The sequence below is a fragment of the Ailuropoda melanoleuca genome, chromosome 4 (assembly GCF_002007445.2).
Source record: "Ailuropoda melanoleuca isolate Jingjing chromosome 4, ASM200744v2, whole genome shotgun sequence".
Taxonomy (NCBI): domain Eukaryota; kingdom Metazoa; phylum Chordata; class Mammalia; order Carnivora; family Ursidae; genus Ailuropoda; species Ailuropoda melanoleuca.
Window position 1 is genome coordinate 15,322,782 of NC_048221.1, and position 18,032 is coordinate 15,340,813.

General features: G+C 55.8%; 1 protein-coding gene across 7 annotated transcripts in view; it reads right to left on the reverse strand.

Annotated features, from left to right (window-relative positions):
* FYCO1 (FYVE and coiled-coil domain autophagy adaptor 1) overlaps positions 1-18,032 on the reverse strand; it is a 75,344-nt gene that overhangs the window by 5,115 nt on the left and 52,197 nt on the right. For 5 of the 7 annotated variants that reach the window (XR_004624673.1, XR_004624670.1, XR_004624671.1 and 2 more), the window contains 4 exons: positions 11,368-11,463; positions 7,447-7,657; positions 1,750-4,298; positions 532-643 (listed from right to left, as the gene is read on the reverse strand). Coding sequence is in view for 2 of the 7 variants with exons in the window: in XM_002912829.4 (XP_002912875.2) it covers positions 534-643; positions 7,447-7,657; positions 11,368-11,463 (417 nt within the window). In the remaining 5 variants the exon portion in view is untranslated. Of the gene's footprint in view, positions 1-531; positions 644-1,749; positions 4,299-7,446; positions 7,658-11,367; positions 11,464-18,032 lie in introns of those variants that run through there. The other 2 variants (XM_002912829.4, XM_034658176.1) reach the window with 1 other exon arrangement.

Genomic DNA, 18,032 nt, shown 5'->3' on the forward strand with positions numbered 1-18,032 from the left:
TCCATCCATCCATCCATCCATCCATCCATCCATCCATCCACCCATCCATCCACTGTTTCTACTGAGCCCCTCCTTTGGGCCGGGCAGTGGGAGCCTGGACATCCAAGAGAGTCAGGAGGGCAGACTGGTGAAGTCCAGAGCCTGGAGGCAGGCCCTCTGGGTTCCAACCTGGCTCTACCACCACCAGCTGTGCGACCTGGGGATGCGTTAACCCCCTGGTCCTCAGTCCCTCAGCAGTGCCATGAAAACGGTAGTTCCTATGACATGGGCATACTGTGGGGCTTAAGTGAGTTAATAAGAGTGGAGGGCCGAGGATTCACCCCACATGTGCTAAGACTGTACGTACTAGCCCGTGTTTTATAAAATCTGTAACAGACACTAGACCACCACAGTCTAGGGCTCTAAAACTTAAAAAAAAACTCTTAATAATAAATTACTGATAATTAGATAGTCTCTTCTAAACGTCCACCTCTGCTCTTGCGGCCAGGCGGCCGGTGAACCCTTCCCGCTGCTGACGAGTGAGGTGGCCCTACCTGGAAAAGGTGTTGTCGAAGATGAGCATGTAGGTGCCCGGCGTGCGGACCTTGAGCTGGCCCTGGATGCTCTCCTTGTGGGAGCTGCAGCGGGTCGTGGGGATGAGCACCTGGGCGAGAACAGGTCAGAAACAGCGTCACGGAAGCTGAGGGCCTACGGGTCCTCTGGGCAGACCCGTTATTTGGGGGAGGGAACAAGGCTAGGGGCCCTGGCTGAGGTCACAGCTGAGCAAGGCTGGGGCTGGGATCAGCCCCAGGACTGGGGGTGGGTGTCTGGGATCAGCCCCAGGACTGGGGGAGGGTGTCTGGGATTAGCCCCAGGACCCGGGGGGGCGGTCTGGGATCAGCCCCAGGACTGGGGGTGGGTGTCTGGGATCAGCCCCAGGACTGGGCATAGGTGTCTGGGATCAGCCCCAGGAGTGGGGGTGGGTGTCTAGGATCAGCCCCAGGACTGGGGGTGGGTGTCTGGGATCAGCCCCAGGAGTGGGGGGGGTGTCTGGGATCAGCCCCAGGACTGGGGGTGGGTGTCGGATCAGCCCCAGGACATCGAGGGGCAGTGTCTGGGATCAGCCCCAGGAGTGGGGGTGGGTGTCTAGGATCAGCCCCAGCACTGGGGGTGGGTGTCTGGGATCAGCCCCAGGACTGGGGGTGGGTGTCTGGGATCAGCCCCAGGAGTGGGGGTGGGTGTCTGGGATCAGCCCCAGGAGTCGGGTGGTATCTTCCACATGCCCTGCATTTGTGGATCACCTGTGGTAGGGGAGGAGACTACGAGCACAAATTTCACCCAGAATCATGAACTAGTTCCCAGCCTCCTCTCACCACAGCCAGAATGTTCCACCACCTGGAGGAGCAGGCCTTTTTTGGCTCCAGGAAGCCTGGGCTTATTCAAGGTGAAATCTACCTGTCTGGCTCCTGTTGGGCCTTGTGCTGCCTGGGGTGAGGGTGTCTCGTGGGACAGGCTGAGCCCCTGTCCACCCGCCATCTCTCCAGCACTTCGTGAAGCTGCTGAGCCCTGCCCGCTCTGGCCTGAACAGGCCCGGCTCCACCCGTGGCTTCTCACTTGGCCCCAGCAGGCTGCCTCCCCTCCTGCACCTCCCACACGTCCACGGGCCCCAGGGCCCTCTCATCTTTCCGGGCCTAAGCCTCAGCCTCCTATTTACCCTCTGCCTTCCCCAAGAATGAGAGATTAGTCCCAGGAAATATCTAAGGGCCTCACAGTTGGGGGGCAAAGCTGAGCACAGGGCGAGTGCTGGACGGGGCCAGGGTGTGTGTGTGGGGTGGTCTCTCGATGGCCAGTCTCTCCCATGAGGGCAGCGTCTGCAATCTTCTGACCAACTAAGACAGAGTAAAACTGAAGATATGGAGGGTGCCTGACTGGCTCAGTCAGTTGAGCATCTGATAGGAAATGAGGAAATGGGAAATTAGACAAAGCCAACCAAAATTCTGAAAGATTTTAGAAGTGATCAATACCCCAGTGGGTCTGGTCTCAGAAAGCATCCTTAAGCCGTCCACGTGGGGCTGACTACACGTGAATGGTCACACTAACCAGCGGCTTTGCAGGCCACGGCTTACACCTTAGCAACCTGGAGCTCCTAGGGTGGCGAGCTGCCCCACAAGGGAGCATTTTTATTCTTTACAAAATTAAGTGCTGCTCCTTTCTCAGAAACACAACTTTCTGAAATTCTGTTACCTATTCCTTGTAAGCATTTTTTACCCTGCACAAAATGACTGAATCCAAAATGCCTGTAAGGATGTGATGGCTTTTTCAACTCACACTTGAACAGAGGCACATTTCTGGAAACCCTACACGTTGGCCACAGAGTTCCCAAAGTGAAGTATGTTTCCACCAAAGGTTCTGCCCTCAAAGATCTTGTGGCTTAACAGAGACAGAAGACAAAAAACCATTCAGCTGTAACAGTGAGCGGGTCACGAGGGGAGAACCGGGAGGGGTGCCCATCCCAGCCCGAGGGGGAGGAGGGGAGAGAGGCACGGTGTCAGGGAGGGTATCCTGGAGGGAGCAACGCTGAGCTTGGACGAGTTAGGTGGTTCGAGAGAGGCCCGTCTGTCCCAGGCAGAGGGGAAAACGTTCAAAGACATGGGAGAAGCGCTAAGATTTACTCTGCCCTGAGATAACCAGAAATAGACAAAATATACAGGACACTGGACATCAGGCAATGGGCGACAGTGATCTCTGAGGGAACAAGGTGAGCCCCACAAGTGCACCAGTTCAGCACTTTGAGAAGAGAAGACAGCACCAACCAGACGGGACAAACAGAAAACAAACAGCAAGAGGACAGACTCAAGCCCAGCCTGATCAATAAGCACACTAAATATAAATAGTCTAAACATCCCAAATAAAAAGCAGTCAACCTGACCCAACCTCCATCATGCCCGTAAGAAGATGCAGTTTAAATATAAAGACACAAATAGGTTCAAAGTAAAAGCACGTAAAGCGATATATTGTGGTAGCACTAAGTCAAAGAAAGCTGGATCGACTACGTTAATATCAGACAAAATAGATTTTATATCAAAGGATGTGGCCAGGGATGACTTCATAATGATAAAGGTGTTAATGCATCAGGAGGATGGATGAATCCTCCACGTTTATGCCCCTAATGAGCTTCAAACACACGAAGCACAAGTGGTCAAACTCCAAGGAGAAATAGGTAAATTCACAATTAGCGGTTGTATATTTCGATACCCCTCAATAATTGATGGAATAATAGGCAGGAACCCCGTAAGAAGACGGAAGACTCGAAGAACCGTATCAACTAATTCAACCCAACCGACATTGATGGAACACTCAGGACACACCTTCTTCTCCAGTGCGCCGGGGACACCCAGGTAGGCCATCTTCCAGACCATTAAAAAAAAAAAAACCCTACCTCATACTTAAAAGGATTCAAGTTGTACAGTCTGTTTTCTGACGACAATGGAATTAAATCAGAAATAAACAGATCTCTGGAAAATAACAAAAATATTTGTAAACTAAAGAACACACTCTTCAATAACACGTGGATCAAGGAGAAATCAAACATCAAAACGGAGATCCCACAGGCATGGGAGACAGCGTGTGCAGCATGTTCCTGATACCACAGGACATTTGCACTGGCTGGGAGCTGGCGCCGGTGAGGGAGTAGGAAGGGCCTGAGACAAGCCTGGAGGGGGAAAAGATTCACGAGGACTCACTCTGGGTAGGATCTGGGGCTAGCCACTTCTGTGCTTGGTCTCATTACGTTCCATTAAGGTTCTAGCATACTCTAGTTCCACCCGGGACTGAGAATTCTGGGAGGATGCTACGTTGGGTCTGCTTCCGGGGTGTGCGACCTAACAACTGTGACCCTGGATGCTCCAGCGAGCACAGGTGGGAAGGAGCCGCTGGACAAGAAGGCCTGCTGTTTACACAGGGGCGTCTGGGCGCCCCACGCCACATCTCAACCTCAGCATTTATTACCTTGACTGCAAAACAACAACTGAGAGCTCGTTAGGCGGGGCCTCTGAAGAGAGTACGTCTATAACAATATGCTTCATTTCCTTAGAACATTCTAGATGACAGACTTTTCGTTCACCTCAGCTCCGGTTTTCCCACCATGGTCGAAATCTGTGAGATCTTCTCTGGTGCCAAAGCCCCGCAGCTGAGGGGGTGGGGAGAGGATGGGGGTCTCGGGAGTAAACCCGAGGCAGGTCTCCGCTGGGTGAGCTCTGGGAGCGCCTCCCACCAGCCTCTAGTGCCTGGGCGGCCGTGCCCTCGTTCATGCCATGTGTCTGCAAGACAGTCCAAGTTGCTTTTATCGATGTTTGGACGGGCTCCCGCGGCCCGACGCTCTGGTACAAAGCAAGGGTTCTATGCTCGATGGAAGGAGTGAGTCACAAAAGGCTACACAGACAAACAGGCTGCTGGCTGCTCGGGGTGGGGGTTGCAGAGTGACTGCTCGTGGGTACTTTCTTTTGGGGACGATGAAAATGATCTAAAATTAGAGTGGTGACAGCTACACAACGCTGTGAATACACTGCATATCTTCAACGGGCCGATTACTTGGCATATGAATTACATCTCAATAAAACTGTCTAGAAAACACAAAGTCAAGGGTCCTTGCTCCCAGTCCTAGCTCCTCCTCCAACTCCCTGCGGCCCCAGACAGGCCGTCGAGCTTCTCTGGCCAAACATGGGTCCTCTGCCCAGAGAGAGGGCAGGGCCTGGGTCCTGTTTCGTGCTCTGTCCCCAGGCTTCAGGACAGCGGTTGGCACACGGACAGCCTCAAGTCCTGGATGGACTGTTTCTTCAGTCAAGTGTCTTCCCAAATTCACCGCCTCTGATCTCAGTGCTGAGGCACGACTTTGACCAAGGAAGCACTCTGGAGAGGCGGTGGCCCCAGAGGGGGGAGCCGGGCAGCATCTGCTGGGTGCCGCCACAGATGGGGCTGGCCTTATCCGTGCGGCTCCCTCGCCAGGGCGCATCTCCTGGTCTGGCCCGAAGCCTCCTCCCCTGACGGCTGCCCCCCGGGTGCCTGCCCACCCCCAGCATGATACCCTCTATCTGGAGCCATGGCTGTTGACCAGGGGCTATCACCTCCAGGGTGGATGCCACGTTGTCCCTTCTCTTTCTAGCTCTCACGGGCACAACAGAGCCTGGGGTTGAGCCGAAGCTCGGCAGATGGTCCCGAGCAGACCACAGGCCCCTGTGTCTGTGTCTCCGTCATCATGCCCTTGAGTGCTGGCATCTGCTCTGCAAGCGGTTTCCTGTAAGGCCCAGGCTGGTCAGAGGGTCCTGGGGGGAGTCCCCCAGACAGATGCTGAGGATGTGCATCTGGGGATAGGTTCCCAGGCTGAAGTCCGTGCAGGGGGCCTCAGGAAGAAAAAACAGCCACTCCAGGGCTGGCTGCTAATGCTGGGCTTAGGAAGGCACCTGACCTCCCTTCTCGCTGACCCTGAGTATGGGCGCCTTCTGCCCCCTGGCGTCCACTCTGAGGAACACACTGGTAGTCCTGACCCCCAGAGGCCACCTGGAAGTTGGAGAGGAGGAAGGCTTCTCCTCCAGGCCTCTGAGCCTGAGCCCTGAATCCTGGTCGGAACCACACAGATCTCCCAGGGCCATGAGGATTTGGTGGGTGAGTGACTGAGCAAGGGGAGAGGCCCACGGCTCGGCCACGTGTGGGCAGGTGGCACGGCAAAGGCCTGGACTCGGGATGGGAGTCCCTTCCCCCCTCCCTGCCACCAACACCAGTGTCTAGTGTGGGGGGACGTGGCGCTGGTGCTCGGTAGGCCTTGGGACTATGAGGACAAACAGCCAAGGCAGCGAGGCGAGCTCCTGGTCAGTGAGAGCTGACAAGCATGCCGGTTACACTGCCACTTGACTAACTGTGCTGGCAAGTCACTCGGCATCTCAGTTACCTCGTCTGCGAAAGAGGACAGGGGCCTGCCCCACACCACCCTCCCTGCGTGCAGCTGGTGGGGCTGTGACCGCACCTGTTCCCACCACCGCGAGCCCCACAACCTCCTGGGGCAGGGTCGGAACCTCAGGAAGGAAGGGCTCCAAGCGGGGAACGTGGTGAGGCCATGAGCCCCCCGAAAGGAAAGGAGGGGCAGAGCAGTTTCTAAATAAGAATAAACACGAAACTCCACAAAACAAGGCCAACTCAAGGAGGCTAGAATTCAATTTTCAGCGTGCATTTGCGGAGGACAAAAATGACAAAGCAGGCTCTACGATGAGCAGGTCCCAAGAGGGCGGAGACGGCAGGAGAGCAAGCCAGACATGCACCCCGGCATGTGGACATGCCCTGCGCTGAGCCTGCTGGCCCTCAGCTCCAGGCTCCCCACCCTGGCCCTTGGCGAGAGCCCCCCGCAGCCAGCGGCCCACACGCAGGAGCGACTCAGGGATATTCTCACACAGACTGCACAGGAGTCTGCTTCCGTGTGACTTCCAATCACGCTCCCCCACCTTGCTTCTTGCCGTTGCTGGAACATGGAAGTTTCCGCGTGTCTAGCAGCCCGACGTCCACTCTAAGCTCCCGGGGGGCCTGTCTGTCCTCACTGGTCCTTCCACCCACAATGATTCAAACGGGACCTGAGTTTCCACCCAAACCAGCTCCGCCTCCTCGCGTACTGAGTCAGGTCAGCCACCCACCGGGTCCTGCTCAGCCTTCTGTCCCGGGCTCTGGATCCCACCACCCTATCTTTTCTACTCTGGCTGCCAATCCCTTGGGCCAGGCCCGTGGCTCTCAACCTTAGCCGCTCACCGGACTCACCTAGGGACGCCTGTGTCCCAGCCCCAGGGATTCTGATCGAGTGGTGTGGCTGTGGCCTTGGGAGCGGGTGTTTCTAATGTGTGGCCAAGACTGAGACCCATGGTGCTGGCCATCGTCAGCATCTCACGCTCAGCTGTCTTAAGACTTTATGAACTGGGATCGGCCACCAAGACTTCCAGCGTCACCACCCAAATGCCACGAAGCCTAGGTGTCTCTACTGATGTCTCTGAGGCGAGATGCTGAACACCCCAAGCTCATAACCCCCTCCACAGTGATCTATTCTGGCTCTGCACAGCTCTGTTAAAAAATGATCCTTAAACTGGGTCGCACGTCTGTATCCTCTAGGTCTTACCTAGTGATCTGTCCCAAGGTCACATGGCAGTTCTCTGACACGGGAACAAACGCCAGATACCTGAACAGAGTGCTCTCCAGCCTCCAGGCCTTTCCCTCCCCAAGCTGGCCAAGGCCAGGTGCTTTGCGGGCTCCATGGGACACAGCCCAGAGGGCTTGCCCACCTGCTTTGTCCCCGTGCCCCTCTCACGGCTGCGGCCCGAACATTCCAGGAGAGGCCTGCCCAGCAGAAGGCAGGATGGCTGCGGCCCTGTGCTGGGAAAGGCCCGCCCGAGCACGCTGCGGTATAAGTGGGCCGCTGGTGGGGGCCAGCCTTACCTTACACTGATCCAGCGGTGTGTCCTCCGCCTCCTGGAAGACCACGCTGAAGGAGATACTCTTGGGGTCGGAGGAGAAGACCCAGCTGATGGTGAGGCCTGCCTCGGCCACGGTGATGGGGATGAGGCTGTAGGTGCCGGACCGTACGAACAGCTCCCGGTTGCTCTCCCCAAAGTTGGCGATCTCTTCCACCGTGAGGGGTAATTTTATCCTAAAATCCAAATGCAGAGAGGGCCCTGGTCAAACGGGCAACATGCCTGAGTCTGCTGGCCAGGTCACCTGTGGCGCAGAGGTGGCTGGAAGCTGTGGAGGCTCTTGGGAGGCCGAGCCCTGGGGAGCCTTGCCCGACCTGCTTAATTACGGGAGCAGCCTGGGTGCGCAGCTCCCGCCCACAGTGAGTACCGACTGTGTGCCGGGCATGGTGGTCGGCACCAGGGACACAGAAGTCAAACGTGGGGATGACCATCCCTGCCCGCGTGGGGCTGGCATGTCTCCGCAGGCGGTCGGAGGTGAAGGCCGGCCTGAGGTGCTCTGTGCACCCACGGACGGGAGGTGTCTCCAGAGGCCTTGGCTTTCAGGAGCATTCCCGAAGCGGCCCTGCTGCCCAGCTGGCCCCTTCCTCTCTCCAGCTCTAGGGTAACTGGCACGGGCCGGAAGCACACCCATCATTAGAAACTTCCCACCCTCTCAGGTGTCCCTCTTCTCAGTGGAAATCTGGGGGGCTGCTGGAAGATTCCAAGGGGGCACCCTGACTTTTCTTAAACGGGTTCCAGTACCTGCCTTTATCCTGTCTGCTACGGAGCTCACCCCCTTGTAAGCCTGAGGTTCCTCCTCTGCCCCTCCGCTGTTGGGTGTGAGGAGTGCCTCCACGGATGAGCTGGGTGTGAGTGAACAGGCCCCTGACTGAGCGGCGCCCCCTCCTGGACGGTGCGTGCTCATGCAGGTCACTGGGACAGGGCCTCCTGCCACCTCAGCAGTGGCGTGGCCTGGGGCCAGCCTTGTCGGCTCAGCTGGGAACTGGGAAGGTGATGGCCGGGCTCTCTGCTCACAGGCTTCATGTGCCAGATCCACGGCTGCATGAGCAGGCACGACCCATTTCACATGAGGAAGCCAAGGTCCAAACAGATTAAGAAACTGGATCCAGGCCCACCCAGGTCTGATATGAAGTCATTACCTGTCCCCTACACCAAACTGCCTTTCATGGCCAAGATCTATTACTGTCTCCCTTAATGCAGCAGTGGAAACTAAAGCTCAGAGAGGTTAGGTAACTCGCCCAAGACTGCACAGCAGGTAAGTCACAGGGCTGAAGAGTTCTGTCTGCCTTTAAAGTTGTGGAGATGGATGGAAATATTCTCAGAGCTATGCTGAGAAGAGTAACCAAGGATGAAAAAACCCAAAATGCTCTACAGAGCAGCTCTGATTGAAAATCATTCCACTTTTGTGAAGATTTATTCCATGTAACGTTTTCCCATGTGTTCATTTAAGCTTCACTTCTAATTATGGTACAAAAAGGCCTGTCCAGGGGCGCCTGGGTGGCTGAGTTGTTGAGCGTCTGCCTTCGGCTCAGGGCGTGATCCCGGCGTTCTGGAATCGAGCCCCGCATCAGGCTCCTCCGCTGGGAGCCTGCTTCTTCCTCTCCCACTCCCTGCTTGTGTTCCCTCTCTCGCTGGCTGTCTCTCTCTCTGTCAAATAAATAAATAAAATCTTTAAAAAAAAAAAAGTCCTGTCCAATGTTTACAATTTTCAAAAACCTGAGAGTAGGCAGAAGGGACCATTTTGGAAAAGAGGTCTTTCTTGAAAGGCAGAAATCTTACTGCACGGCCGTGTGTGCAGTCACCCTGACAGAAGGCCCCACCGATGCTGGGCCATTTTATAATTTTACGTTCCAGAATTCTCCCCTTGCACCCAGTCCTTCAGATTGTGCTTCTAGTAATGTATTTTATTTATTTTATTTATTTATTTTTTTATTTTATTTTGCCTTTCTACACCTCATCTGTTCAATGAGAAGACGATACTCAGTCTCCCCAAAGGAGAGGCTAATAAAAACAAATTAAGGGTGGGGCGCCTGGGTGGCACAGTGGTTAAGCTTCTGCCTTCGGCTCAGGGCGTGATCCCGGCGTTGTGGGATCGAGCCCCACGTCAGGCTCCTCCGCTGTGAGCCTGCTTCTTCCTCTCCCACTCCCCCTGCTTGTGTTCCCTCTCTCGCTGGTTGTCTCTATCTCTGTCAAGTGAATAAAATCTTAAAAAAAAAACAAAAAAACAAAAAAAACAAAAAAACAAATTAAGGGTTTGCCATCTCTGCTCAAATATAATCTTTTTTAAAATTTTTTTGAGAGAAAGAGAGAACATAAGCATGGGGGTGGAGGGGGAGTGGGAGGAGGAGCAGAGGGAGAGAGAATATAAAGATATTAAGCAGGCTCCTCGTTCAGCATGGAGCCCGACATGGGGCTCGATCTCAGGACCCTGAGATCATGACCTGAGCCAAAATCAAGAGTCGGACGCTTAACCAACTGAGCCACCCAAGCACGCCTCAAATATAATCTTAAAATAAAAGGAGCCCACTGTCTACAGGACTCATGTCATAAATGTAAATTCTACTGGCTTCCATGCTTCTGCCCTGTCCCTCCATAGTCACTCTCCACATGGCAACCAGAATGATTTTTTTCAAATGTAAATTAGATTAAGTCATTGTTCTATTCCAAACCTCATTTTTGGGCTCCCATCTCCCTCAGATTAAAAGGCAGAGCGGCCAACAAGGCCTGATGGGAGATGGGCCCCCTTCCCTCTCTGACTCAGTTTCTCTCGCTCTCTCTGCTTCAGCCCTTGCCCTGTTCCTTGAACATGCCAGATGCCATTCTACCCCAGGGCCTTTGCACAAACTGTTCCCTCTGCCTGAATGCTCTGCCTCTTGCTGCAAGGCAACTCCCTCCAGTCTTACCTTCTTAGGGCCACTTTATTCAAGATCACGAATTCCACCCTCCGCATCCTGCTTTGTTTCTTTTCCACAGCAAGCATCACCCTGGAATGTACTATGTCATTCACTTGTTTACTTACGTGTACTGTCCACCCCTGCTGGGATATAAACTAAACACGAGGGCGGGCATCTTTGTTTTGCTCACTGATGTGCTCCAAGGACCTAGAACATACCTGGTTCCTACTAGGTGCTGAGTAAGTACCTGTGGGTGAGGGAGTGAATCTATTCTGTGACGATGAAGCCCTTATGCAGCCATGAGACACAACACGGGAGAAGGAGGATAGGATATGTGAAAATACTCACGCAGTGGTGACGTTTTAAAAGACCATGAAATAAGATGCAGACTATTTTGTGTTGAAAATGATGTACATATGTATTTTTAAAAACTGGAAGGCTATACACTGAAGTGGTTTGCTTGTCTCTCTTTTCCTATTTTCTACAGTGAAAAAGGTACTGCTCTTACAGTAAGAAAAGAGAACAAAGTTATTTTCAAAAAAAGAACACAGGGCACAGGCATGAGGAAGGGATGGCTATGGGGGGCATGGGGAGCTTCTGAGGGTGAGGGAACTGTTCTCTGTCTTCACTGCGGTCACATGGGAGTGACACTGTTCTGTTCCGGACCTGGGTTCCCCCCCCAGCCCCGCCCCTGGCAGAACTGGGGCACGGAGCCGGCTGGGCTCAGAGGCCCCTGAGATCACTTAAGCCACTGGCCGAGCTGGGCGTGGAGCTTGGCAGGACGACTGGTGATTACACTGTATTATTTGTCAGAATCTAAGCACCATACACATAAAGGGGGAATTTACTGTATATAAATTGTACTTAAACAAAAAAAAAAGCAGAGACTGAAAGCCACCATCGGTGCCAAGTCAGAGCCTCTGGGGTGCTTCCAGCTCCTTCTCCCCAAAAGTGACAGCCTGGGGAGTCCTGCTCGGGGACCTGTCACTTACATCAGTTCTCCGGACTTCAGCAAGCAGATTTCGGCATCCTGCCCCGGCGGCATGTCTTCAGTGTCCTCGGGGGTTAGCAAGGTTGACAGGGTGTCCCTGAAATGCCACACACAAGAACACACAGCCGTTTAGACACTGGCACATGGGGTCCCACGTCCTGGGGCCCCCAGCCTTGGAGTCACGTAGCCAGCCTCAGAATGCACAGGATCCTGCAGTCCCAGAGGCCATGACAGAGGGTCCGGCAGACTCTCCAGGTAGGGGCACAGGGGTGGGAGCCGAGCACGCTGGGCGGGGAGAAGATGACAGGGCCGCCGTGTTTTCCCTGGTGTCTTTCCAGTGGCCATGGGGAGGGGCTGCCCACAACTCGGACGGGCCACCCTCCTATCTCACACCAGCTGAGCACCGTCAGCAGCACCCCGGGGTCCTGCCTGGCCGGCGCCTGGCTGTGACTAGCCAAGCCTGCTCTGGCCCATCTCCGGGGAGCAAGGACACATGCCCAGGAAACAGCGTAGCCCAAGAGGGAGCAGTGGGACAGAGAGTGGACCTAAGCCACACGGCCTCTCTCTCCTCATGACCCACAATCGGCTGCACCGAGAGCCAGCAGTGGGGGCCCACCGGCAGTACAGACACGCCACGCTTCCCATGGTGCTCCGTGGAAGACCAGGGCCAGGGGCGGAGGGCACCACACGCTCCCTCTCGGAGCGCCCTGGCACACTGCAACGTAAGTTCGAGGCTCTAGGAGGCCCTGCAGCAAAGACAGCTGCTGGACTTGAACTCCAGCGTTCGTGTGTTTTAAACTCCTACTGAGCTGCTTACTCTGGGAAGGCAGACGGCAGTCCCCCTCCTTCACTGACAGGGACACGGAGGCCAGAGCCCCACGCCTGACTCGAACTCACTGCTCGTCCTGCCACAGCCGCACACCCGGCCTGGCCAATGGCTTGTGTGATCTCAGGGGCCTCAAGCCCCACCAGCTCAGGTGCCCAGGTCTGCTCAGGGGAAACTTAGTCCAGAAAAGAACCATTTGCCCCACGGGCAAGTGTTAATAAGGAACGTCTCCCACCTAGCACAGCATCTTCCCAAACTGTCGCGATAACCCCCTTCTCAACTGCCCTAAAGGGCTCTCCCCAGATGTGCCCCGAACTGCCCCCTCCCACCCCCGACACGAACCCCTTGGGCTCTCACCAGCTTGGCCCCGGGGACACTTGCTCAACCTCTGAAGCCCCAAGGGAACACGAGCGAACGCAGTCTAGCCCCACCCCACCCACTGTTGTGCCCGGAGATGTCCGCCCAGGTCCGCGCTGGGGCGCTCACACACACAGCTAGAAGGGGGTCTCGGCACACACAGCAGCCCAGGCAAGGTCAGCAGCTGGGCACAAGCATCCAGACCTCGTGCTCAGACGTTTCTGCCTCTACCACCTTCACACCCACTTGGGCACCAAGTTCACGGCTCCTCCCGGAGTGCAGCTGTGACGTGTGCTGGGAAATGACAGTGCTGTCTGGGCTGCGTGGCGTGCCAGCCACGGCCACACCGGGGATGGGCTCTGCAGGATTCCCAGGGAATTCCTGCGCTCAGGTGAGCTCAGGACCTAACCTTAGATCATCTCTGGGACATGAGAAAGTCACGACAGCCCAGCGGTCACACCCAACTGCTCACAGAGCTTCTCGGCTGTCACCTCTGCTTGCGAGGGATCCCCCGGCACACACTGCTCACAGTCCACTGCCAGGAGAGTCCCAGGGCCAAGCCCACTGCCATGGGGGCCTGTCCTTCCACAGCGAGAGGCTGCGCGTGGTCCACCACAGTCTACGTTCCGCGTCTGAGCCCGAGGCTCCCCACTCGGTCAGAAGAACCTGAGGGTCCACCTGAGCACCCAGGGGCTCTCTGGGTGGCTGCATGAAGGGGGAGTTCAGGGTTGGCAAAATTCAGTGAGTCTCCCCTCAGCCTGTCCTGGCTGTCACTCAGCCATGGGGGCGGGAACACTGCAATGCGTCACAGCACACCTGCATGAACAGCACAGCGCCGTGAATCCGGGGGAGTCTGGGGGATGCGACAGACAGCTTCACCAGGGGCAGACACACAGGCATCTGCAGCCCACTCCCACCCCACGTGTCCCTCCCTCCCACTCCCCCCGGGCCCGTCTATCATTATCTCTTCTGGGTCCTCTCTCCCCTAGACCAAGAAGGGGCTGCAGCTGAGCTGTCCCCACCCTACAGGACTGGCATGAGGCGGGTCGGCCACTGCCATTTGCAGGAACCGAACAATGTACTTGCTAAGAAGTGGAGATTCGGAAAAGGGCAGAGGAATGCTGACAAAGTCCAGAAGAGAACTGAAGCCGGGTGCCTAAAGGATGAGGCCCCTGAGTCATGCGTGGAGTGGCGGATGCGGGGTCGAGGAGCATGCCGACTGCTCACTTACAGGGCCCCTCTGCCTGCAGGAGGACAGGTACTGCCCGGAGAGAGGCCTCTGTCCTCTTGGGAAACCTCTGAGAGTAAGACGGGGCGTCATCGGACGGGCCCCGACATCACACCTGCTCCCCACCAGACCCAGCAGCCGCTCTGCCATTTAGCTCCCTTGTCCCTGCCTCCTCCCCGTCTGCGGTGGGGCTAGAGCTGCTGGGGGTGAGACTCTGCTCTCGGGGTGCCTCTGCGAGGGGGTGGTGGCGGGGGCCAGCATGGGGAGCCGCCAGGGCTGCCTAGATCACCAGACACCCACTGACACCCTGCTGCCCGGCTGGGGCTGTCTGGGCACAGTCCCCGTCAGCCCATGGTAAGCGGGGGAGCCCGTCTTCACGAACACCCTGCCCTTCAGGGGCTGAGCGCAGGGAGCCCTGAGCAGTGGGGGCTCCATCTCTCTAGCTGGAGGTCCCTGGGGCTCCAGAGGGCAGGAGAGGGCATGTGGCTCCTGGGGGGGACGTCACTTCAAGATGGTTCCAGTCTTGGTTTTATGACTAATTGTGACTCTGGGTGCCCTTCCCTCCTCTGAGGTTGTTCTCCCTTCTCTACGTGGGAGAAGGAGAGGGAATCAGATGGACTCCAGGCTCCTCTCCGAGCTCCAGGCTCAACTGGAAAAGGCTGTAGGTTCCAAAGGATTCCTCCCTCGGCCTTCTCCATGCTTCCCAAGGAAGGTACAGCAAGAATATGCTTGACCCACCTGCTGCCACCGAGGGCAAGCCTGGTCCCTCGCTGTTCTTCTTCCTCTCGGGCCCAGCCCCTCCACCCCCAACCTCCACCCGGCCCACCCCCTTCCGTGGCTCTTGTCTCTTGTGACCACTGGCTTCCAGATCCCCCATCCTTCTCCCGGGAGACACAGAATTACAGAACGTCGGTGTGAGAGGCTGTTCAAGGGATCAAGTATACAACACCCCCCCCCACCTCCCCAGTACATGACGGCCACGGATATGGGGGCCTGAGGAGCCAAGACAGGCCCAAGGCCACTCAGGCCTACCTCAGCTCCTCTGCCTTCATCCTTGTGCAAAGTGCAAATGCCGTACAAGAGAAAGATAAGTTAACATCTAACGGAGCAGACTCTGAAGCTGTAATTGGTTCTCAGGCTTTTCCTGCATTGAGGATAAAAGATGTCCTAACCCATCACTCCCTCTCCTCCTCCAGCTCCCCCTCTTGTGAACCCTGATTACCAGCCAGTAGTGCTTCCCAGGGGAGGTCCCCAGCCCCTCCCAGTCCTGGCTGAGGCCCTGCATGGGGGGAGTGGAGTGAGGTGGGCAAGGGTGGGGGATGCCATCCCAAGGGTAAGGATCAGAGACACAGAAGTTTCTTCTCAATGGCTTTGCAAACTGTGGGTCGTGACCCATTCAGTGGGTCATGAATCAATTTAGTAAGTTACGACCCCCATTAGAAGAACTGGAATGGAGCATGTCTAAGAAGCAGCACACTGCGTGTTGTCGGGGCAGGACTGTGTCACGGGGCTCTTGCTTTGCCTTCGTGTCTACACACGCACACCCGCGGGTAATCAGGTAAAATGCGTTATCTAACCTGAGATGCAGCAGAAGAGCAACTCCTTTAGATGGCGGAGGACTGACAACGAGCTTGAGAAGGACAGGGACAAAAGCAAGGCCACTAGGGGGCACCCTCTCTCCTGCCAGACCATTTCCTTCTGCTGCCACTGGGATGTTTTCCTGAGAAGCTGAGACACATTCACTGCCCACAGCGCCCCTCCTTCCTCCCCTTGCTCCGGCCACAGAAGCCTCTGGCTGGCGATGGTGACTTTTGATGGCATGTCACCCTTTCCTGCTGAGCTTCCGTCCCTGAGCCTATGGTCGGGAGAGCTGAACCTGTCTTGAGGCGCACGCATTTGTCAACCAGTTCCACCCTCTGGGGTTGGTCATCCCGGCATCCCCGGAGATCCTGCCCTACACACTGTCTACGCTCTATCGACATCCAGATTATGTGCCCCCGGGTGAGCTGGCTTTCTGTCCCATATGCCCCCAACACAGGACATGACCAAAGGTTCCACTTGAGAACCACGTGAGAATAAAGTGGTGGCCACAGACAAGGCAACGGTGAGGAAGTCCCCGGCAATGCAGTCCAGGAGTCTGTGCCTGGGGGCGCCTGGGTGGCACAGCGGTTAAGCGTCTGCCTTCAGCTCAGGGCGTGATCCCGGCGTTCTGGGATCGAGTCCCACATCAGGCTTCTCTGCTATGAGCCTGCTTCTTCCTCTCCCACTCCCCCTGCTTGTGTTCCCTCTCTCGCTGGCTGTCTCTATCTCTGTCAAATAAATAAATAAAATCTTAAAAAAAAAAAAAAGGGAGTCTGTGCCTGCCTGGATGAGGGGTCACGGTGTTGGGGGGGGGTCCCTCAGCTGGAATCTACCATAGCCTCCTCTCACAAATCAAAATGCCTCATCTGCTTTTCCATTTAATTACTGTACAACGTCAGTCCTGCAGATTGCCCCGGGGGTGGGGGGCACGTCCTCTGGCTGTTGGGATCGGTGGAGGAAGGATGCTTAAAAAGCCCCCATGGCCCGAGTGTCTTGCCGACAGCCTTCCCCAGAGGGCCCCACCTGCTCCTCGGCCTGCTAAGCAGCACAGTGGGAAGGGCTACTTCCCCTGATTACCCCGGGTCCCCCGTCCCCAGGTCAGCTTCTGTCCGTGGTCAGCAGACGGCTCTATGTTTACAATGCACTGCCCAATTCAGCCACCACTAGCCTTGTGGGGCCGCCTGAACTCAAATTCATCACAATTTTTAAAAAGCCAACAATTTGGCTCCTTGCTTGCACGGTCCACACCTCAGGGGCTCAATGGCCACTGTGCGGGACGGCGCAGACCCAGGACACGTCCATCCTCGCAGACGGTGCTCGTGAGTGGCACGGGATCGAACGTGGTGCTGAACCCACTCTGTGGGATCTGAGGGTATTTTCCCATTTTACTATTCAAAGTAAGTTCCTGGTAGTTTTTCTTTCAATCATTGGCTTCCTTTTTGCCTAAAAACCGAGTGAATGAAGAACACTTCTGGTATTTTGATTTCTTTTTTTTTTTCTTTTTTTTTTTTTTTAAAGATTTTATTTATTTATTTGACAGAGATAGAGACAGCCAGTGAGAGAGGGAACACAAGCAGGGGGAGTGGGAGAGGAAGAAGCAGGCTCATAGCAGAAGAGCCTGATGTGGCTCGATCCCGTAACGCCGGGATCACGCCCTGAGCCGAAGGCAGACGCTTAACCGCTGTGCCACCCAGGCGCCCCTGGTATTTTGATTTCTGATTGCTTAATAACCATGGTCCGACCACAACACCCAAATCCATATGCCCAATCTCAGAACCAACAGCCGGGCAGCACTGGCTCGCCTCCCCGGCTCTAGTCGGAGCTGCCTTCTCAGGCTCTTTTTCTGAGGCTTTCGGTCCTAACTCATCCTCCACAGCCCCCATCAACCACCACTGCTTTGCAGGGAGACTTCTGCCAGCAACAGTAACCGCCTCAATCCCGGGTCCTGGGACTGACGTTCCTTCCACCTAGGGCTCTGGATCGGGAACGTCGGGGGTTTTGGAAAAGCGAACAGGTCAATGCACCCTGACTTCCAAGATGCACCTGCAGCGGGCGTGGCTGCTGTTTCCTGGCTATCTTTCCCCCAGTGCTGTTTAGAACATGTGCAAGTGTTCCAGGGGAAATCTAAGACATGTGATGGGGCCACTGCCCTTGGGAAGTTCAGAGTTTTGTTTTGAAGAAAAGTAATGCCCTTGACACACTAAGCACTACAAACTGGCACTGTGCACAGTGATTGAAATAAGATTCTGGCCCCCAGGGGGTGAGCGGCTCCCTCCCCCAATTTAGCTGCAAGCCTTTCACTGGAGAACTTTCTGCCAGAGAACGGGCGATGACAAATGCAGCCGTGACTGCTCAAATATGCGCGCCCGCCCTGCCTGCAAGCCGGCACACAGCTGTGGAGGAGGCCGGGGCGACGGCTTCCCACGGAGTACGAGTGCTTGTCCTTCCAAGACAGAACGGCCTGGCCTGGCCGCGTGAGCGTTTGACAAGGCTCACGCTGTTCTAACTCCCTCCGGGAACTGGTCCCAAATGACACAGTTGGCTTGACCCTGGGAAAAGCTCATCTCTCGAAACTCAAGAGATTCCAAAACGAAAGGCTGGCTCGCTCCGAAAGGATGTCTTGCCTTAAAAGGTCTCTTTTGGAGGATGGGTGCTTTGGCCCACCTCCCCTTCA